We start from the raw sequence: 24405 nt of genomic DNA on the forward strand, positions 1-24405 counted from the left end.
GCAGGGGGAGTAAATTCTGATGGAAGGGGGAGGTGGAAAGGGGGGGGGGAAGAGTGAGAGAGGAGCAAATTTATCAGAATTGTGCCTGTGCCCCAAAGGATTTTTCTGAGAGCAGGAGTCTGATACTGAAGAACATGTATACGCAAAAGAAGACAAGAAATCCTGTGTTTCTTTTGATAGAGGCTCAGTGCAGCTTTTCTGTGAGTGCTTATGGCTTTATTTACATAGACCCTTCAGATAAAGCTTACTTAGTTTTTACCTTTCCATCTTCTTTAATGCTAAGGCCAGAAGTCCAGTATTTCTATGCTTTAGGGTGAAGACAGACAGAGCTACTTAGTAGCAGCTACTGGCTAATAAACACTAGAAAATACCTTGCCATAGAGAACACTGAAAATTGCCTCTACTTAAACACAAGTAGAGACAATTTTCAGTAAATGATCAGCATTGTCTATTTTTTTAGCCGTGATAAGTAGCTGCTACTAGTAGCTTTGAGTGTCTTAGAGTATGTAGAATAATTCCATTCATTTGCCCTACTATGTACTGTAAATTCTATTCAGAGTTGCTGTTGACCAAAAGTTGTCACAGTGTTAAGTCGTAAAATTATCATGGTGCCAAATCTATGGTAATATCTTCTGGTAAAACATAGGAAATCAACTTACCCAAAAAAGGACAAACCATTTAATGTAATAGTTATATTTTATCCTTGTAAGTGATGGGTTTGCACACATTTACAGAATAGTCAATTTAGATGTGTAACATGATGTAACTCCATTAGAAAGGTAAAACAATCTTATATTTGGAACACTTAATACAAAATTGTTATTTGAGATGGTTACCACTTTTGAAAATCATTTTTGGCTTGATACAGCACCAACATCCACATGAAGCCTAGAGATGCCCAAGCTGCTACCCTCTTGTGTTTGGGCTAAAAATATTGGGCATCCTGAGAGTTGCACTTTAATTGGGGGGGGGGGGGGCAGATTGGACATCTCTTGATTTTGATTTCTGTTTAAAAATATGCTACATTTGTGTGTTAAGGTGATCTGAAAAAAGACCCTTTTTGTTTGTCATATAACAAAAGAATACATTTTACATATATAAGCACTTTTTTTTAATAAACAATTGCCCTTTTCTGAACCAATGTTAGCATAGTTACAGTAGGTGTTCTTCTGTGTGATGGATGAGTTTCTACAATAAGTTATTATACATAGTTTTAACCTTTGTGACATATTATTAATGAAAGCAAGCAAATTACTTTTCCCAGCACATAAAGACACATACAAATGTATTGTGGCACTGCCATTTTACACTACATTTGTTTTGTTAATGTAAAATAGATACACTGCCTGTTGGGGAATTCAGAATGTAATGTTTTGATTTTTCATCATTTTTTTAAAATTGGTATGTGGTTTAACATACAGAAACAGCATTATTTAATAATGAATGTCTATTCTGAACAACATTATCCTGCTACGGTTAGAAAGCACATGTGTTCAATGGCTTTGTGCATATATTTTATTTTCCTGGAATTATTGTGAGAATTCTGTTTATATAGCTATCTAGCTAATACATCTAAATTCATAGGTACATTTTCTCCAGCATTCATTTCTACAAACATATAAAGGCTCATTTAGCAACACAGGTGCTAAGTCGCACAAGTGCAGTTGCCAGTTACACCCAATTGGGACTTTGCTTTAATTTTCTAACTTCTAGTAGCCTGTTCAAAATTAATTGAACTGCACTTTTGCAGTTTAGCACCTGTGTTTGTAAATCAGTCCCATAGTGTCAGTCATAAAAAGCATGTCCGTGCTTTTGTCTCTCTCGAAGTAAAACATGTCTACTGCTGGCAATTGCGTATCATCACCCAAATCTTTGACATAGACCATATATTTCTAATACAGTAACCTGGTCGAGAGTGATAATCAAGTATAAAAAATAACTTAGCTCTGTATCAAATATCAGTTATATGTCTTTATAAATAACAACACAATTAATACACCAAACCATGTTTCGAAGCCATAAAATTTACTTTTTCAGACAAAAGGAAGAAAGGAAAAAATGGGGGAGGGGGTGAGATCTCCCATTGTGGAACAGGTTTTAATTATCTGTTTCCCACCTTAAAGATCACTTTGATAAAAGAATTCTGAACGTGGTTTCTATTAGAAAAATGTAAACTGTGAATATTAGATCTGCAGCTCCATTCAATTCATTCTATAAACTGTACAGTTTGTTAATATTTTATAGGAACTTAAGTGATGTCATAAATCCACTTCCTACAAAGACGTGCTGTAAATGCATTACTTTATAAAATATTAACAGGACCACAACCATTAGTGTCTTTTTTACACACCATTGGATAATGGGCATTTAGTGTTGTAGCCTTGTATTTGCCTCTGTACCTTAGGGATGTAATAGTTTAGTAACAGGTGATCTTTAAGATGAGGCATATGTGAGAAAATGAGCACACCAAAGCCATTATCAGTGGAGAAAAAGCACAATCTTTCATTTGTATTGCTTTAGGATGGGCATAGTATGCATATAAAGTAAGCTTTAACAATTTATTTTGTGGTGTGAAATCAACAAGAAAAGGATGAAGCTCTTGTTTAAACAAATGATATCCATAGATACAAATTACACTGCAGAATATGTTTTGGACATATGTGTTATTTTATATGTAAACCCTACACTGTAGGCTTGTCTTGTTTTTTTTTTGTTTTTTATTTAAGTGGTAGAAAATGTTGGGTTATTTTGTCCATGAACATGATCCAAAAGTTTTTTTTTTTCGTTACTGAGATCCCCAGAATGCCAATATTTGCAATGCAAACAATTATTAAAACAGCTCCACAGAATGCTTTCATGTTCCTGCCCTTCGGTTACAGGGCATCACTGAACAGCCGGACAGTCTTTCCAATTTGACAAAACCAATTTGACACAGTGACAGCTGCACTCTGCTGCCTTTACCCAGCAATCCAAAGTGCTAGGTTGCTTCAGTGGATAGAAACAGTGCCAAAGGAAAGCTCTACCATCAGTGAAACTGCTAAATCATTTTCATATTAAATCTCCTGGGTGCAGTGACTGAAACATCAGCTTCCACTACAGCACCATTGTTTTTCCGTGGGACATACTCCAGGTCAATGCTGGCTTTATGCTTCCCTTTCCCTCGGCTCCACACAAAAAGTAGAAGGAAACAAAACAAAACCACTCCGAGGAATGTGAAACAGCCCATAGCTGTAGAAACCAGGATTGTTTTAAGGTCTAGATTAAAAGTCATATTTGCATTAGTACCATTTGTGCTGGTCTCATTTAACTCTGTTATAAACATTGGGGTCATATTTGTATAGGAACGATCAGGGACAAATCCTTTGACAGTAAGCGAAGCTGAGAAAGTGTCATTTCCAGCAGCATTGCTTGCAACACAAATGTAGGTTCCTGTGTCTTGAATCTGGGCATATCGAATTTCTAGAGTGCCATTACCGAGCACAGTGGTTCTTCCATTAGATTTTAGAGAGACTGTCCTTCTACGTGGTGTCACCCATGAAATCATTGGTTGTGGGTCTCCATCAGCATTGCAGTTCATCTGCACCCTCTGCCCCTCATCCACATGAACCTGCAGCATTTCCCTGTCTCGAATTTTAGGCTTTTTACAAGTGAAGTAAAAAGATAATACAGCAGCATCTAGCACCTTATATGAACTTTCTTTTAAACTGTCTGGGCTAGAACACATAGGCTGTTGCCCCCCAAAGTGCAACATGGGATGTCTTTGTAGCATCCATATGAGACGGCAATCACAAACTAAGGGATTATCATCAATGCAAAGAACTTCCAAAGCTTTAGGAGATTGAAAAGCATTTTCTTCTAAAGTTTCCAACAGGTTTTGAGACACATTAAGTAAGCGCAAGAACCGAAGCCCTTGGAAAGCATGTGGTTCAATGGTCCTCAGTTGAGCTCCTACCAAGTGCAGTTCTTGAAGGCGCACCAAGTCTGAAAACACACCTGTGTCAATTATGCCTATAGGATTATAGGAGAGGTTCAAGTGTGTTAGATAAATTAAGTGTTTTAAAGCATGATAAGGTATTGTAGACAGATTGGTATTGGTGATTGAGAGAAATGTGAGGTTCAGACCATACAAGCTATTAGCAGGCACCAAGTCTAAAAGAGGCCAGTAACTGATCTCCAGAATTTTTAGATGAAACAATCTCTTAAAGGCAAATGGAGGCAACACATTAATGTTGAGATATTTCAAATGTAGACTATAAAGATTGTGAAGATGTGAAAGAGCATCCGTTGGTACTGCTGTTAAGTTACATTTTTCCAAAGTCAGCTGCTCCAGGCTAACCAATCCGCTGAAAGCTCTATGAGAAATATAAACCAATTCATTATCTCCAACTTCAAGGGACTTTAAACTGTGCAGATCCTGAAACATGTAGTCTAGTAAAATAACTATTTTGTTTTCACTTATATCCAGCTTAGTTAAATTTGACAAACCTGTGAACACCCCCAAGGGAACTAGTTTTAATCTATTTCCTTTTAAACTCAATGAACGCAAGTTGAAAAGACTATTAAAAGCACCAGGCTCCACATTTGATATGATGTTGTCGCTAAGGTCTATATCCTCTAGCAAAGGGTAGGACACAAAATCCACTGGATTCACACTTTTCAGTTTGTTTTTGCTTAAATCCAGAATTTTAGTCTCAATAGGGATGCCCTCTGGGATTGTCACAAGACGCCTACGATGGCAACTGACAGATTTGTTTTGTGCTGAGCACTCACACTTTGCTGGACAACCAAAAGCAGACCCCATAAAGACCAAGAGCATGGCCACCAAACAAAGTATATGCCAGCAAGGTGTGGCCGTGTGAAGCATGACTCCTCCCATGAAGAACAACTTTCTGGTCACGGACCTACAAAAAAAAAAAAATCATTTTGTGAGTAATTTTCTTATTAATATTATGCAAATTCTTTAAGAAATTTTCTCTACTGGGTACAATAAGAAAAAGAATGTAGTATAAGTCTCACAACTATTCTAATTTTTATATTCCTTTTGAAGCACTATGTCTGGTAAGCCTGGTAATGCCTTTTCTTAGATTAATAATATAATGACAACATGAGTAAAATATGCATCTACTTTACTGTAATTTGTCTAAAAGAATTTGAAGGGCACTGAATACAGAGTCAGATCTGAAGAGGCATCAGATTAAGTGGTAAAATGAATCAACACACAACTTAAATGTCACAGGTATGAGTTTTTCTTTTTTGTAGTAACTTATTAAATAGAAAATAGAAAAAAAGTAATTGAAGGGCTAAACTTTTTACTTATTGTAAAAGCTCAAAGTAAGTAAAAAGCTTGTATAAAACAACTAAGTAACTAAAATAATTCCAGGTTTTCTGGCAAACAGCAGGTTAAAACAAATATTTGAAATCATTTACTTTCAACTTGTCCAGTTATTCAAATGAGTTTCCATAACCAAAATGAAAATATGAATTTACTTCTCTGCAAATTAGAATGAAGGTTAACCTATAATCAATATTAATGGCAAGATTCCTATTCACATGGAAACTGATTTACATTAAAAGCAAGTTGGAATACATTAAATAACCACACTTCTGTCCAAGAATTCAATTAAAAGTAACCATACATTCAATTAGCGCCAAAGTTTTTTTAAACTGATGCCAATAACTGATGCCAATAAAGATAAAGACTAGCTCTTAATAAGTTCCTTTGAGTATAAATTTATGGGAAATATAAGTACTGTATATGTAATATAAGGTACTAAGTTTGTCCAGGGGCAGAGATCTGTAGAAACCAATAAGTTAAATTGTCAACATTTTGACCAGTTCATTTAAATAGGATACTGCACCATTAAGGGTGGCATTTTTATTTTTAATAACATGTATTCCATGGCATCGTACAATAGAAGGGTGTATACATCAAGCATAAAAATGCATACAAGTACTGTATTCCAGGGCAGTTTAAGGATCTTGGGACAGGAGGATCCAAAATTGCTGAGAAGCAAGAAGGTAATAAATAAACACTCCTGGTGCTTTTCAGAAATAAGGCATAAGATTATTTCTCTACTGAGTCCAATCATACTCCCTGACTAGGTCTAAGTGGGTCTTAAGCAGGGCAGTAGTTAAGTTGGGGGACTCTAAAGATCAAATAAAATATAACCATGTCCAGCCCAGAAAAACTTGTATATCAATTCACCAAATGTAGAAAGTTTTCCAGGTGCACCAGCTCCACACCCTCAGCTAGGGGTGCAGAAACCATATCCATCAACAACAAAACAGAGGAAAAGGGCCCTCCAGAAACCACAAAGGTCATTATGAAAGTATAAGGCTACAGAGATGTTGTTTAAATTAAGTGATTTGTTTTTAATTTACTTTTTATGGTGACCTTTGTGGTTTCTTGAGTGTTCTGTGTTGATGTTGACAAATACGAATCTAAGGCTCACCCCTCCTCTTCTAGATATCAGTAATCCCTACATTATTACTACCCGAATGAGATTCACAGTCTCACCACTGACCCATTATCCAGAATGCTTGGTACCTGGGGTTTTTCAGATAAAGGACCCTTCCGTAATTTAGCTCTCCATACCTTAAGTTTCAAGAAAAATAATTTAAACATTATTTAAACCCAATAGGATTGCTTTGCCTCCAGTAAGGATTAATTATATCTTATAGTTAGAATCAAGTACAGGGTACTGTATCGATTGTTACAGAGAGAGATTTTTAAAAATTAGAATTGTTTTCTTATAATGGAGTCTATGGGAGATCGCCTTTCCGTAATTCAGAACTTTTTGGATAATGGGTTTCCGGATAACGGATTCTATACCGTATGCAGTAGGTAATTTCATTTAAAACCTGAGTCTGCTACCTAATAGAGGCAGGTTCATTGACCATATTGTGTGTGCAATGTGATAGGGACCTTAGATTGTAAGCCCAAATAATAATAATAATAAAAGAAATACATTCTTAATTATCACCTTGGGTCACAAGACCACAGAATTTGAGTCACATTTAAAAAATATTAGGGAACCTTGATATACACAAACACAATACAGTGCTTTCTAATAATGGGTGCACTGAATCAAATATACAGCACTACTGGAGGCACGGTAATACTATAATTGCTCAACAGAGACCTGTAGGATATTGGTCCACAAGGTCAGTGTTTTTTTTACGCTACCTAACTGTTAATGAACTTTCTTGAAATATATTTTAGCCATTAATTAAAATGTTTTCATTTGTTTATCTAACACACTTAAGAAGGAACAGAGTGACTTGCAGACAGCATGCTTTCACATTATAAGGTAGGCTGTCTAGAGTAATTTTACTGATAGAAAAAAAAAGGTTTACTTATTCTTTAAGTGCAGCCCTAGTGCTGAAAAGACACTGAAAAAAAATATTACTCTCTGATTAACTTTAACAAATTAAACAAAACTAATTGTTATGCGTACACACACATTTGTCTCAAAATAAGACCTAAACCAGGGTAATTTCCATATATATCCAATTCTCCATTACTGTGTAATACGCACTCTTAAAATATACTGCTCAGCCTAACTACTAATTAATTACTAGCAAGTACATGCTTCTTTTGTAATCGGAAGTGCACAAATATTTGGATGTAGAAAATATAATTATAAAATAATGGAATGGGTGGGGGTCAGCAGCTCTGACCAGAAATCTATAAAACTGTTACAATTAATTATGTCTTATTTATTAATCCTGCAGTGATGTTAGTTGCCTAAAGAGAAAAAAGCTCTCACGAATGAGAGCACCTAGATTGTTAAAGGCTAAATGCTACCATTGTGGTTCATGGTCCTAAAATTCAAGATTAAGGTAGCTAGGGTTGCCACCTGGCCGGTATCTCACTGACCTAGCCAGTAAAATACCGGCCAGGGCTGGGGCTGATATTACAAATTTACCGGCAATGTGCTTGCTGGTAAATTTCTAATCCCTAATGTCCTGCCTCTTGCCTACCCCAATTCCGCTACCACTCTGACTCCGTTCTGCCCCCCACTCTCCCTATATCCTGCTCATTACCTCTTCACCCTGCAGCTCCTTCCAGTTTCCCCAACAGTTTAGCAGTTTTGCCCCCTCTGTGTCATAACCACACCCCTCCATGTCATAGCCCCGCTCATTTTTCCATCCTTACCCCCACCTCATGTCATCAGTCGGCCCACTTTGATATTGGCAGTGTCACGTGACCACTCTAGTTTATGGAAAGGGGGTTGCTCTGTATGTGTTGAGCCATGGGTAGCATAGAACCCATAAGGAGTCAAGAGGGCTGACAAAAGCCCTCAACAAGTAATGTAACAGGGGTTAGTATCATGGTGGTTCTTATCAGATAACACCTTATTGTTGTAAGTATTATTTATGGGAGGGGGGTTGTAGTTGGAGACCCTTGTGTTAGCAAAAAATGCTTGAAACTTGCATCTTTTAAAAATGGGCAGGTGCTACAACAAATCCATCCAGAGTTATGAGATGTTCTTTCTAAGTGCTCTAATTGTGTTGAATATACTGTAAGTTACAAGATAAATACATAGTTCATAATAACATTTATTGTCAGATATATAGCTCAATTTTGTTAAGTTCTGGTTTTGTTAACATAGATCTGAACACACATGCAGTGTAAGGAGTTTATTATCTGGAACTCTTGTTATGTGTAAATGTAATTGCTATTGAAAGTAGAATGTATCTGGCAGTTTACATGCTCTGCACACCTATCTCTGACTTCTGAATCAACGTTGCAAGGCAGTTGACTAACAGACCTAGAAGAGAACTGACACCTTCAAGAGTCAGCCCCAAAGAACAAAAAGAGATAAACAAGCACTGCTTTTAGCTGGATTTCAATTTACAAATAATCATTTGTAATTAATGTATATTGAAAACTCCATTTTTTGTTAGAGAAACCCTATAATGGTTATTCAGCTAGAAAATACTGATTATGCTTGTTTTCTAAAAATCCTTATATATAAACCTTAATGCAACAACACTTATCAACAGCAGTGGATAAGTTCTTTGAGGTCAAACCATAACATCTTAATATTCAGCTTCAGCAAAAAACAAAGCAAAATATAAGCAACAGATCAGCAGCAATTGAGATCATCATTCAAATTTCTGCTGAATAATTAAATGCAGTTGAAAACAAAGCTGACATTTAACTTTACCTTTGGTTATTAAATAAGATTGTGAATGATGAATATGTTCAGGGACTCATCTGCGACCTATATCTGCACTGATGTTTTTCTCCCTTTTTTCTCATCATAAGATGGCACAGAGGGGCATGTACCCTCACTATAAAAATACAGAGTAATAGGAAGGACTCAGGTACAGGAATCAGAAGGCTGTGTGGAAGTATAGCTAATCAAAGGTTTGTCCATGATTTATTTTATCTTTAATGGATATCATAGCAATACAGCATGAATTAAACAAATAATAACAATATCTCTGTGCCAAGTATTCCTTGTTTGAAAGCTGCTGTATTCAAAAGTAAATCAGTAAATCTAAGCAAAACATTCTATAAAGTGGTATTTCTGGAACAAATTTGGTTGATTAAAAAAAACAAAACAAAAAAATAAATAAAACAACAACAGTATGGCAGTTTCCAGTCAGATAAACCAACAACTCTATGCTGAAAACACAGACATCCTGAATCAACAATATGGTAAAAAAGGGAATTTAATTAAATAGCGTATAGTTGCCCTTTAAACAGATAATAAGCTTTGATATCACATTATGGGGTCCATTTTCAAAGTACGATTGCTTCCGAATACAAAAAAAAAATATTTTTTCTAAGTTTTTGTACTGTGCGTATTTTTTGCGACTTTTTCGTTAATTTGCGCAACTTTTTATTACTTTTCGTCAAAAAGCGCAACAATTTCTGCGACAAAATCTTATTTGACGCACTGAGTACGAAAGTTTCAGATTCTTTCAAGCTTTGGTGACTTTACTTTTGCCAGGTTGGAGCTGCAGAGTGCCACTGAGTCCTATGGGAGGCTTCCAAAAACATGCACAGAAGGATCAAAATCAGAAAGGTCATTTACGGTCGCTCAGAAAATTTAGTGACTTTCAGATCACCAATACAATATTATCGTGACTAATACGATTTTTTCGTAAGCATTTTTGTGACAATTTCGATCATCAGAAATTATCGTATCTAATCCGAATTTTACCCATTTCGGTATTCGAACTCATATGTTGACAAACTATCATTTCTCAGAATACCTGCTTTTTTATGAGTTGGATTTGCCACAGAGCATCCTGCAACTTTATAACAAATGCACTGTCTTCTCTTTGCGACAGGGAGTGACAATACTTTAACTATGAGGAATTTGGGGTCTTCGGAGTGTAATACTATGGACTCCCCTTATAAAAAAGGTAAATATATGGCAACAGAATTTTTTGTACTGACTTTCTAGTTCAGGGAACAAAATAGCAATACAACTATAAATTAAATTTATCTTATAGTGCTAAATTTACCATGATGATACAAAAGCTGTGATCAAATTTGTTATAAATATTTAGGGGGCATTTACGAAAGGTCTTGTTTTTTATTTTCACGATTGATCTTTTTTGGGCAAAATTTTGTTGTAAAAAATGCGATTTTTTTCAAATCAAATCCAAAAGAAAAAGTACTCCATTTAAAAGCTGCCCAGATTTTATGGAAGTCAATGGCTGGTCTCCTTTTACAACTGGAAATCTTTCTTTGCTTCATGGTTTTAAAGTGGTTTTTTTTTTTTTTTAACCCTGTAATGTGTGCGACAATATGAAAAAGTTGCAGTTTTCTTGTTTTTTCCGTCCCTTTTTTCATGCTTTTTCAATTTGGATCTTTTAATAAATGACTAGGCATTCGTAGTTTTCATGGAAATAAGTTTAGTCACGGTTTTAAAAAACCTCTAAAACCACTAAACTCCAAAACTTAGTAAATGCTTCCTTTAAATGCTTAAATTATATTTATCTCATATTTATCTCATAATTCATGGCTATTTTTTCTCTTCAATATGACATGCTGAATGCACACATGCACTGGCTTTAGAAGGTCTCAGCAGTATGGATTCCCATATGTTTCCTGCATTACATGTCTGATCAGCTTAGGCAGAGACCATATGATAAAATAAATGGAGTTGGCCCTACCACATGCACACTAACTGCTTTTCAACCCTAGTATAGAATTTAAATTACCTATCTAAAGTAAAAACAGATTTTTCCTATTTCTTTTGTGAATGCTTCATTGTACAAATGATAATTTGGCATCAAATATAAACTGAACATTGAATTTCATTGTTAGATATCTAATAACAAGACTACAAGCCTATGAGAATGTGCACTGTTTAGGCACAAAACATGTCAGGCTCCTTTTTTATACCAATTTACCCTCCCTAAAAATAGTTTCATGCAATTAAAAATTTATCATAGCAACAGGGATGTAGTATTAGTACAGCATATGACTTTTAAAATATGACTTTTAATGGTGATTTAGTTAAGAGAATGGGTCGTTAGCATTTTCCTTTATTAGAAAAATGAGTAAAGGAATGCACACACAAATGCGCACAAGTTCAGCTGTGTGAATTCTTTCTTTCGTACCTAAATGCCATGCTGCCAGCTGTTCAATGCAGAGCTTGTGTAGCAAATCCGTCAGTCAAGTCTAAAAAATGAAATCACCGGGGGCCTTTCTCTGTTCCCTTTGAACTGTCATTGCTACAGTGAAAATTCTGCAGCTTAGAAGCAAAATGCAGAGCTACGGGCATTGCTGTTTGTTTCTTGTTTAATTTTGGACAGAAAATAATAAAATAAAATTACATGAACTGAATTTTATATCCCCAAAAATATATAGATGGCACTTTGTTTGACTGTATAGTCTCTGAAACAGTTTTGCCTTATGGAACCTCCTAATTTTTTACAGCAATAAGGAAAACACAGTCACAATGGGAGAGCTTGATGTAGTGGCTCCATCCTTATTTGGCCTTTTGGTCAGTGGGGGGAAAAAAAGAAGATATATCTTATAACTGTGCCACACAAGGCAGTATCATATGCAAGGGTAGAATGGGTGATGACTTTCAATCTTTGCCAGACTCCCTATCAGCTAGTGTACTGTATAACACTGTTTATTGTAGTCAACATCACTGCATTCATTATTACACTTTCAACCACTAACCTTCCCTTTGTGTTACCCCTAGCAGATATGCTTTATTAGAAGGGCAACTCAACAACCTTTATTACAAGAACAGAATCAACTGGCCCACTGGATCAACTGGAGTTCTAAAATTGTAAGAACTCAGTAATGGGCGAAACAGTTACCCTATTTTTTATACTCTACAGTATTTTCTATCTCTAAACTTCCTTTGCCATAGGGTGCATTTGTCCTTGGGTTCTTTCCTGCTTCATTTACACAAGTTAACATTACCATGAACTTTCTTATTCATATTTCCTACGGGTGGTTATAGGAAAGCATTCTGTGGGGCAGCGGAGGTGCTAACATTCATGCCAAAAAGGTAGGCAAATGTACTTGTAACTGTGAATCAATTAGTAGGGAGTCTATCTCATGTATGGTCCCAAGGATTGCTTCACTACCTCTTTTACTGAATGACCACTGCTACCCCCATTATATCTGTTTCTTAGAATCTGATCAGGTGGCAACTATAAACCCATGTGAGTGTGGCAATCCCTCTAAAAGAGATCCTTTTCTATCTTCATCTGCCACGATGAGCTTGATATAATCATTGATGTTATATTCTCAAACTCTCAAAGATCTACCTGCAAATCATCTCCACCAACTGTGTAACTTATTGCTCATATATTTAGTATAACAGAACAGGCATCCCACAACGGTATCATCAAATACAGTGATGCTTTTTTTTTTTTAACACTACCCCATTACTAGTAAAACACAGTTCTCTCTTTATATAGGTGGGGGGACTCTGTGTACCAAACAGTCTACACATGATTTATGAAGACTGTTTAAAGAACAGAAACTAGATTGTAATACCTTTCCTTGTATTGCACCACTAATTTACAGAGTTAATGACAGTAAAAATGAACAGCAAGCAGATACAAAGAATAATGAGTGGGAGATTACATAAGAAGAATATCCTCTAATACTTTAGTTAAAAATGAATTACGTTACACTGGAATATGTATCATATATATATATATATATATTCAAGTTCAGTGTTTGATGTAAGAAAATACATTTCTGCCCTTCCTTATAGATCCAAGCATCAAGATGTTGCTTAAGGATAACATATTTTACTCTGTGCTTTTTCTGCACATTTGCCGACAGTTCTTTAGAAACAGGCATGCTATTGTTTCCAAGCAATGGAAGCATTGTGGGGCCCCAGAGATATTCCTCTGTGAGCATGGAAAAGACACAAGATGGAGAATTTAGAAACTAACAATAAAAAAAGAGATTTGGTAGTAAGCTGAAATCAGCGTGAACTAGCAAACGACACTATATTGCTTTAGTACAGTACAATGCTGAGCTTAAAATAATCATCAGGTACTTTAATGACAGATTTTAGAAGCTTTGTCTTAAACATTATATTGCAAAGCAACCTTCCAAATTATTTAGCTTTAGAGAGAGAGAGAGGTTATTACTGTCATCATGTTTTAAAAAGTTAATAGCATTATTCCTTACATTTTATCTCATTGCTGCAGATAGTAATATGCATAATTTGTTATCCTACATTCACATATGCACACAAAAGCAAGCAGCGGCTGAATATGACACGCTCAGCTTCTTATTACAACATTCTAACAAAATAATTCCTACTCTATCACTGATTTTGAAAGCTCTTATGGATGAGTCAAACTGAGCATATACATTTTTACAACACTGAACTGACTTTGAATTAAATTAAACCCTTCGTCCACATGTCTGTGTGCTAGAATTTCGCAGAAGACCATGTAACTTGTTACCCAATGTAGATGTGTTTCGGTTCCTACTCATGCATAGTCACAGCAGCATTAAGATGCCCACAGGGGAAAATTCCATTTTCCTTTCATTTTGTCAGCACGTTTGGAAAGCATATGGCTACGGTTGTTTATATGCAGCAAAATTTACTTGTGTGAGCTTTAAACTTGATAATTTTTCAGTGAATATGCAGCTCACCAATTAAGTATCAAACACTGCACATATAGATGGAGCAGACTATTTTGCATCCTGGGGCACATTGCCGCAATGCTTTCCCACCGAAATGAAGTTTGTATTAAAAGGAAAAAAAAAAATCTTCTCTATTAGTGTGAGCCAAAACATGTAGAAAATACATCATGATTATTATGTACAATTCATTATGACCCTGCCCAATGCATTTTTTAAGTCTTTGGTTCTGTGCAACTATGCCATATACATTACATTGCATTACATTACATTCTTTATTCTACACTGAATCTAAGTAAAGTGCAACACATATATACATATTGCAGTCAACCATTGCCTTCCCAAAACTGCCACAGGGGCACCCACCTACTGTGTTATAATGTATGATTAAGAGGTTAATTCTGGAAGAAAAAGCTTTGGCAAGCAATATTGATGTCACTCAAAACTGTACATGAGTGATGCATTAGCATCACGACTGGCATTTACATACAGTTAATACATGACTCACTGGGAGATTATTGTCTTACACTGACAGATTTGGGATCAATAATACATACATAATTAATAAGTAAATTTCAGCTGAATAGCATTGTCAGTAAAATCCCAGCACAGGTGGGGGTGTCACCCGTCTCTGAGATGGGGTGTGAGCTATTTCTCTTGCATTCATTTTACATTAATATCACTGAACAAAAAATAATTTTACCGGCCAGGTGGAAACCCTTATTTGGGTGAGGTTTGTAAATCATAGTGAGCCATTTTCTAAATTCCTTGTATGACTTTTTCCTGCCACTTCAAATTAGCTACATTATATTGCTAATGAGTAGGATAAATTATAGAGTTAAGTACCCTCTTGCATGTGTTGCAAAAGGAAGCCTGTCTTAAAGTGGACCTGTCACCCAGACATAAAAAGCTGTATAATAAAAGCCCTTTTCAAATTAAACATCAAACCCAAAATAATTTTTTTATTACCACATCCAAACCCATTATAAAAGCATTTTAAAATCCCAGCTGTCAATCATATAATGCCTGCCCCGCCTCTATGCCTTAGGCATAGAGGTGGGGCAGACAATTACTTTCACTTTCAATTCAGAACTTCTTAGATGTCGCTGCCCTCCTCACATTCCCCCTCCCTCCTCACCATGTAATTGTGTAATCAGTGCATGGACATGGGTATCAGGTCCCCCCATACTGGCACAGAAACAAGATTTTGGCAGGATGCAGTGCCTGCTTTGATAACAGTGTCCACAAAATGGCACCTGCCTGCTTGCTGCAATTGTGAATTCCAAGGCTGAAGAAAATAAGATTAAAATAATTTATATAGTGTAAGTAAAGTTTATTTTGCTTGCCAAACACAATAGAAAAGAATTTGAAATTATTTCTTAAGGTGACAGGTCCGCTTTAAGACCCTTCTTTAAAACAGACACCATGAATTAACATCAGCATGGTGCCGCTTTTGATTAATTAAGGTACTTCCCATCAATCAAATATTTACTACTGTATGTCTAAAATGTTGGCCACCATTCTACTACTGAATATAATATCTTCAATGTAGTTAAAATGTCTTCAAGCTGATGATAAAAAATATTGCTGGATTATAACCAAAGGGCCTAAGATCTTTCTCAGGCATGAGACATAAAATGCGTGCGTAGGTTTTTAAGGATTCAGAGCAAAGCAAAGGGGTTTGAGAAACATTATAACCCAATGTATCATTTCTGAATTTCTTTCTGTCACCTAATGAGTAGGATAAATTATAGAGTTAAGTACCCTCTTGCATGTGTTACAAAAGGAAGCCTGTCTTAAGACCCTTCTTTAAAACAGACACCATGAATTATCAGCATGGTGCCGCTTTTGATTAATTAAGGTACTTCCCATCAATCAAATATTTACTACTGTATGTCTAAAATTTTGGCCACCATTCTACTACTGAATATAATATCTTCAATGTAGTTAAAATGTCTTCAAGCTGATGATAAAAAATATTGCTGGATTATAACCAAAAGGCCTAAGATCTTTCCCAGGCATGAGACATAAAATGCGTGCGTAGGTTTTTAAGGATTCAGAGCAAAGCAAAGGGGTTTGACAAACATTATAACCCAATGTATCATTTCTGAATTTCTTTCTGTCATCGGGTATCAATAAAAATGCCAGATGTAAGCAATAAAATTGTCTGTCAAACAATATTATGTCCTAAACCCAAAAACAACTTATTAGATTTTACACAGCTGCTAAAAGGAGTTATAGTGTGGAATCGATGGGAAGAACACTAGAATGCAATACATTTACCACTGACATGGGCTTCTTGTCAAGCTGCTGTTTATTAATCAATCATTCTAATTAATTCATAATCAGCATAGCATTCAATAACACTTTTTTTTAATATTAGCTATCTCTTAATTTGTAACATGGCTCCACATTCAGATGCAGAGTTCTATATATTTGCATCCCTAGTGACAAATATAATGAATACAGGAGGCAATTACTACTTTGTGTGTGTGAATGAAGAAGATTGTAATTGCTGTATAATTGTCCAACTCCCATGAGACCATGACCCGATTTGGTTTAATTAACTTTATATTACTCTCAAATTATCAAGGGCAACGGCCCTTGCACACAAAACAGGGCAGAGCTAGGCTGCATTTGACTTTTTTCTCTCTGCTTTTTGTACAGTAGGTTGCACAAAGGCCAGATTTGGTGGTTTTTAGCAGTAAAATAAATACAGTCACTACTAACACTAATTAGTTTTAGGTTATACAGTGTTCTTTTATCTCCTGCATAATGATTCATTGTTTTTAGCCTAGCAGGTTATTGCCAGTTTTGACTAATGCACACATCCTTTGATACAAAAAGCTTTCTCCTTATTTGAACTATTATTAATTAGCTTCCCAGAAGGCTTAATGTGTGTGGAAGTGCACCTGCTAGTATCACAGGGATGTGTAACAGCTAAAGGGTTCAGTTAAAAACTGTAACTCATTTAACAGAATTAAAGTAAAAAGCTGTAACTAACAGTATAACATGCATAAAAATAACATATATTGTTAGAAAAGAACAACAGATATTATATATGTATGTAATAAAAATCGTGAAGAATTTACAAAAAAAACACAATATAAAATGTACACGATTATAAGACATGGCAATATGGCATGTGGCATTATTTATGGATAATATAATATATTTTAAAAAGTAGGACTGTCAAATCGGAGGCCCTAAGGTTTTATTAATGACCTATGAACTGTTCAAGGTCTCTACTGGCTAAGTTTATTAACCTCCTATAGTGAATAACTTAGCAGCTATGTGATAAAGCTGTATAGCTATTGCATACTACTTGCAATACTACTCATATGCAGTTTGCTGAAAAGGACAGTGGCACCATACCTTTCACAAAGCCATAAAACCTAAGCAGATTTTGCCCAAACATTTCTTCTGATTCATCCATGTTTATAACTCCTAGCCAGCTTTGGGCTCAATACACTTGTGATTTGCAAGCAGCATAGTTTGAAACTGGTAGACCTAATCTGCCCATGTATAACATACTTAGATAACATAAGGAGTATATAAACTCCTGAAAATGAAGTAAATGTGGAAGAGGTCATTTATCGTAACTATATCAAGGGAAACAAATTACAATCAACAATGTTAAGAATCAATGCTTGAGAAGGCTGTAGTAGGGCACAGTAGAGTAATTTAAATTTCAAGCCATTTGGGAAATCCATGCCCTGGTCTGACTAACTTGAGAGTTGGCGATGAGAATTAATAGGTACCAGCAAATGTCATTGTACATTTGTGGAATCTCATCAAGATGGAGGTCATTACAAGGTGCAGCAATAGAGAATTTTCAAGCTTAAACAGATTTTTTTCACTAACCAGTTCAAATCCTCTAGTTGTCAGCTGGATTTTGAAGACTTTTGTATTATTTTAAACTGTGTATATATATATATATATATATATATATATATATACATATATATTTATTCATGTAAATGTGACCTTATATTTACTGGGGTCACATTAGCATGATAAAAAACTTCCAATGTCCCCTATTTATCTTTTCATGCATGTGAATGGATACTGCCTGTCACCTGCCGTGGCAAGATGTTTTCAGCATTATAATACTAACGTGGTGACACATGCCATTTATATACACATGCCATTTCTCCTGCCAGCTGAAACATGTTGGCAAAGAAACAGTATGAAGCCCATTTACTAAAGGTTTGATTTTGTTTATTTCACAAACCGTATTTTTTATCACTAAAAATCATTCAGTTTTTGTGAAAATTTGTTTTTTTAGTGATTTGTAAACCCACTAAAATTAGAATGTTGATAAATGTTGATAAATGGGCCTTCCTGTGTGCCACAGACCATGGGCCAGATTTATGCTTTGATCAATGTGCTCTGCAGTCAAACGTTGTTCTGTATTATGAAGTATCACTGAGCTCTAACACAATACAGAAGAAGCCACAGGAAATTAATTAGTATTGTGTTATAATTAAAATAGTAAAAACCCAGCTTGTTATATTTTTTAAATATATAATAAACCTGCAGTTACGTTATAGCAAAATTGCAACTAGATAAAATGTAGGAACAGTACAACACAATTACTTAAATGCATCATTATAGTAAAACAGACAAAAGATTCTCAATGCTATTATTACAGAACATTTTATGGAACCATAAAAGAGAACAAAGTTGAACATTTCAGCATTTTAGGTTGAAGTAGCTAAATTACTGTTATTGAGATGCTACTGTCCCTCCATTTAAAAAAAAAAGAAAGAAAACCCAAGGTTTCTCAAAAAAACAACAAATTCTAGACTAGACAATTGTTAGTTTGCAGATTCTCTAAAAATAATAGCTGGGAAAAACATGCTCAACACACTCTGAATGAACTCTCTCTCTTTCCCTTAGACGGCTCAGGCTTATTAGTTGAGTTAAGAGAATGCTTAAAACACCTGTTACCTCTTAAATATCAGAATAAAAACAAATGCAAACCTTCTTCTGTAGACAAAGTACCTTTATGAGAGGTATATGGTTTATATAACAGATGCAATTATCCGAAATACATTATTTGCTGTATGTATGTAAAAATAATCACCACATCTAGAAAATACAGACTCAATTCTCATTAATAAAAACTGATACTCAATTGATAATACATGCAATCTCCCATTATCAAGAAATGGGAAGGCCACCTCCCTTAGACTCCATAATAATTCAACATTTTAAAAATTAACCTTACTGGAAGCAGAACATACCTATTGTGTTTAATGTTTAAATGATTTTTTAGTGGACTTATGGTCTGGGGATCCAAATTATATAAAGGTCACTAATCCAGAAAACCCCAGGTCCCGAGCATTCTAGATTACAGTGATAAGACAAAACAGAGGCGCCAAAAGGATAAAATTAGCTAAAAACACTTAAAAACCCAATGGGTAATTCAGAGGAGGTAGTAGTAAACTTACCTCCTCCAGGCAGACACCAACAAAAGTGGTAATTTTCAGTAATAGTTTATTCACAAAAATTGCAATATTGTTGTGAATAAACTATTACTGAAAATTACCACTTTTGTTGGTGTCTGCCTGGAGGAGGTAAGTTTACTACTACCTCCTCTGAATTACCCATTGGGTTTTTAAGTGTTTTTAGCTAATTTTATCCTTTTGGCGCCTCTGTTTTGTCTTATCACTATACCGAGTCCACCCCGAGTGGAGGGGTGTCATCCCCATTTTTCTTCCTTCTACAGAGAGCGACTTCTTATTCCTGAGTGGGGTCAGGACAATCTCCCCACCTGCCTATACAGTGGTTGCCTATTGGTAACCCTGGCTTGTGAGTATTTATTTGTTTATTCTACCATTACTCCTTGTAAAAACATATTACACTATTGGGGCTCTTGGTGTTCCTTTTTGTCTTCATTCTAGATTACAGGTCCCATACCTGTAAATCAAAAATCTTAGCCGTCATGCTATGAATTTTGGAGTTTTTCCTTTTCCTCAATTTTTCCTTTTTCTACACAAATCATTTCATTTCAATAATTGTAAAAGTAGAAGTTCAGGTATCTTAAAATAGGATTCCATATTTGTCATCATTTTGTAAAAATACAAAATAGCAGGGAATTATTAAAACTACTGCTAGAGATATTAATCACTGAGAAATCACAGAGAAATGTGATCATATGTGTTCCAAACAGTGGTGCGTGAATATCATAAGACTTTCATCAACTCGCGTTTCTACTTGACCATGATGGATGGACAAATATGGAACAATATAGGGAATATTAAATCAGTTTTTGTCAGCTGAAGAAAGAAACAAACATTGTTTAACACACGCCAGTGGCAATAACCTCATCTTCCCAAGCTTTGTTTCAGGAAAATATTTTTTTTTGGAATTGTAAATCTGATGGTGTTAACCAGCTTTTCTGCTTAAATTTTGCTTTGATTTAAAACAATAGTGGGTTATATATTCATGAATATAACAAAATTCATGTTAAGGTCTTTCCTTAAAGGTTAAAATGCAATAAGTGATCATGACACAGACAGCCTTACATGTAGTACTGTATGGACAAGATTTACTTATTCTAATAACTGTTCAATTAAAATTGACAATGCAGCAATTATTATGTAGACTATTATGTAGAATAGTATTCGGTCACTAAACTTTAAGCAAATACTTGTTTAGTCAGTAAAAATTACATTGAGCCTCCTGGGTCATGTGTAGTTGCAGCTCTGTGACTTTGATGTTAGCCATTCCCTAAACCACACAAAATTACATTTCTTGGTGCCAAACACCACTACTTCGCTCTTCAAGAACATCAGTCTAAACAGACAAATAGTAAAGACAATGAAAACGTAAAATTTCCCATATTAGCAGGAGAATGACCATAATGTAGAGAGAATATTTTAATACTTGTGAAATATTTATGTGAAATTCAAAATATATAGCGATAACATTAAACCTCAGAGCAAATAGATTCAGATAATTAAATGCATGCATGTAACTAGTCAGTCATGACATTTACAGTAAATAAGAGTTAAAGATCTCCATTACCCAAACACAAACAAAATGATAAGTGGAAAGTGGCAGTCGGGATGTTCCATATGCCTAATATTAAGAGAAATACATTTGAATGAAAGAAAAAAGCAAGAGTGGATCTATCCTTGAGTTTAATTTATTGGCCTTGCAAGCTGATATAATGAAAAGGAGAGAAACCTGGTAAGAGTATTATTATTAAGAGTATTATTAATAAAATTATTAATATTATTTTTATTAACATTTATCTATAAAGCGCCAACTTATTCTGTAGTGCCGTACAATGAGTATGTATGTTGAAACAAGCATTACAGAACAGAATGCTATTTAATGATCTATATGACTGTTTTCAACATTCTGACATCGATGAGTCCTTATTACTTTTTAGACAGTTAAGTTTACAGAAAAACTCTTGTGCACAAATCCTTAAAACTGAAACTGAAAATATGAGCTTTATCTCGCAAAAACATTACATTGTCTAAGAATAATCAATTAAACAACCTGTAACATTTCTGAAATAATCAAGTGTTCAGTATCTTTCTCTCAACAATCTGTCTTCCTCTATAAGAAGGAGCTGGAGCTAGATTTAGGTTACATTGTACATTGCCTATCAAAGGACACACACACCAATGTGCAACATTGTATTGGACCTAACAGTCTTAAAATAACCAGTTCAACTATATTTCAGAAATGGTACAGAATGTTAAAGTGGACCTGTCACCCAGACATAAAAAGCTGTATAATAAAAGCCCTTTTCAAATTAAACATCAAAAAATCGTTTTTTCATTACCACATCCATACCTATTATAAAAGCATTTAAAAATCCCAGCTGTCAATCATATATTGCCTGCCCTGCCCCTATGCCTTAGGCATAGAGCTGGGGCTGGCAGTTACATCCACTTTCAATTCAGAACTTCTTAGATGTTGCTGCACCCCTCACATTCCCCCTCCCTCCTCACCATGTTATTATGTAACCAGTGCATTGACATTTGTATCAGGTCCCCCCATACTGGCACAGAAACAAGATTTTGGCAGGATGCAATGCCTGCTTTGATAAGTGTCCACAAAATGGCACCTGCCTGCTTGCTGCAATTGGGAATTCCAAGGCTGAAGAAAATAAGATTCAAATAATTTATATAGTGTAAGTAAAGTTTATTTTGCTTGACAAACACAATAGAAAACAATTTAGAATTATTTCTTAGGGTGACGGGTCCCCTTTAAGCTAATTATATTTAGAAAAGGTATTCTTTCCATAATAAATCTTATATTAAAATGTAATGTACCCATAAACTGTCTATACACTTTAAATTTTTTTGTCTTAAATGTTGTAATTAAGCATCTGGCAACTCGGTGCCACACCTCCACTGTGAATCTGCTCTCTGCATTTAATTTAGTATGGTAATTTGCTCTAGGGGAGTAATTTAGAAATAAAATATCCAGAGATTGCTATATGTGACATGTTCCATCTCCGTTTTGAAACTTTCCTGCTCATTGTAATTTGCTATACTATGATTTGTCTGTCTCTTCTTTTTATATAATACATACACTTGTAAAGGAGTTACAAAATATATTACTATTTTTTTCTCTGCATGCGTTCTTCTGTCTGGATTTTTTGTTTTCTCTTTAGTCACACTCCTATTAAGCTTCTTCAGAGGACAAATATGAGAGGAAGAAAGATTCCAACTGTGAAACTGATACAACAAACCTAAAGTGAGAGATCACTGAGGCACTGTATATTGCCACCTATTACCATGATTGTGATGCTAGCTTGTTTTATAACTTGAGTCAGCCTAGTACTTTAACCTCTCAATATCTTTCAGGGTACAAATAAATACAAATACATGAAATGTTAATTAATTTTAATGGCTAATGCTATCTATCTATGTGAGTTATCTGGACACAATGATGAAGTGGAGTTGGTATTGGGGAAGAGCATTAATCTAGAATCAAGAAAAAAATGTAAAGCACAAAAAGTTGTTAAAATTATGACTGCATTTACAGAAAGTGATACCCACTGCAGCTTTGTATATAAAAGGGCCCATTCATTTTTCATATAAACCTCAGATGTTCCTTGTTGTTTGCTTGTTTAGGTGTTTTATTTCATTTTGGTATGCTGTAAAATACTACATTTCCACTGCAACCCTTATGTTTTTAGTTTAAGCAAGTAACTAACCCAGTGCTTCTAGGGACTCTCACCTATGCTGTATCACTCATAGCCCTACATATCTCTCTCATCAAGGTTCCTGTTACAATGGGTAAGCCTATTATGGTACAGGTATGGGATCCCTTACTAAGATATAATTATTCCTAATTGGAGGCAAAACAATCCTATGGGGTTTACTCAATATTTAAATTATTTTTACCACCAAAAAGCCTTTAAAATTATTCCCTTTGGAGGAAGAGTTTACAAATACAACTAACAAAGTGCACATTAAGAATGCACTGATTTGGTGCAACAAATACTGTAAACTAATTTCTAAGTGATAAAAGATGGCTGAAAATAATTGTCATCATGTCATGAATTCATCTAGTCCTTTGCTGTATTTAGGCAATTCCAAAATGCATTTCCAAAGTTGGGCTTTAATTTTCAATTGCACTGGTGATGAATAAATGTTTAAGTAAATCTACTTTGTCCTTTGGTATAAGTCATGTTCAAATAATTAATTCAAAGCACAAAAGCCCCTGGCTGTCAGGCTATTAAAATGCAATCTGTTAAGACTCTCTGCATGCCAAGCAACATAACCCTTGCAAAAACAGGAAAGCAAAAGGCTTAAGTAAATAAAGCTATGCATTGCGTCCAAGCAAAACAGTGAGCCCAGTGATTTGTAAGGTGGTTTAAATGAAAATATAGCAAATCTAAAAATGACCAATGGCAAATTGCATCACATAACCATATCAGTTGTCTATTGGCTTGAAGAATGGTTTACAGTGTTTTCAAAATATTTAATGTGCAAAGGATATTAAGTATATAAATATAAGTATATAAATAATCTTTAATTTATATTCCAAGATTAAGTCACATTAATAGGATTAGAAACAATTATGTAGGAAGAGTCACTGACACAGCACTAAACTTTACCCCCTATGCAAAAATGCAGAAATGTTATTGGAGTAACTAGGTAAAATTTCCTTACTACTGTCTACTTTATATGCAATTACTATAAAGACATAGCTTATATACCATTGTCTTGAATTCTAGGATACGACTCACACTCTCAAACAAAAGAATACAGGAATCACCGGGCCAACACAAGTAGGACACAGCTGCCTGTTTAGCTTCCCACAGC

The 24405-nt window shown here is 35.0% G+C and overlaps 1 protein-coding gene across 1 annotated transcript in view; it reads right to left on the reverse strand.

Annotated features, from left to right (window-relative positions):
• Positions 1 to 655: 655 nt before the first annotated feature.
• lingo2 (leucine rich repeat and Ig domain containing 2) overlaps positions 656 to 24405 on the reverse strand; it is a 126180-nt gene continuing 102430 nt past the window's right edge. Inside the window, exon 2 of the mRNA XM_004910824.4 lies at positions 656 to 4901. Within this exon, the coding sequence (XP_004910881.1) occupies positions 3038 to 4876 (1839 nt within the window). The 5' untranslated portion in view covers positions 4877 to 4901 and the 3' untranslated portion in view covers positions 656 to 3037. The remainder of the gene's footprint in view (positions 4902 to 24405) is intronic.

This window comes from Xenopus tropicalis, chromosome 1 (assembly GCF_000004195.4).
Source record: "Xenopus tropicalis strain Nigerian chromosome 1, UCB_Xtro_10.0, whole genome shotgun sequence".
Classification (NCBI taxonomy): domain Eukaryota; kingdom Metazoa; phylum Chordata; class Amphibia; order Anura; family Pipidae; genus Xenopus; species Xenopus tropicalis.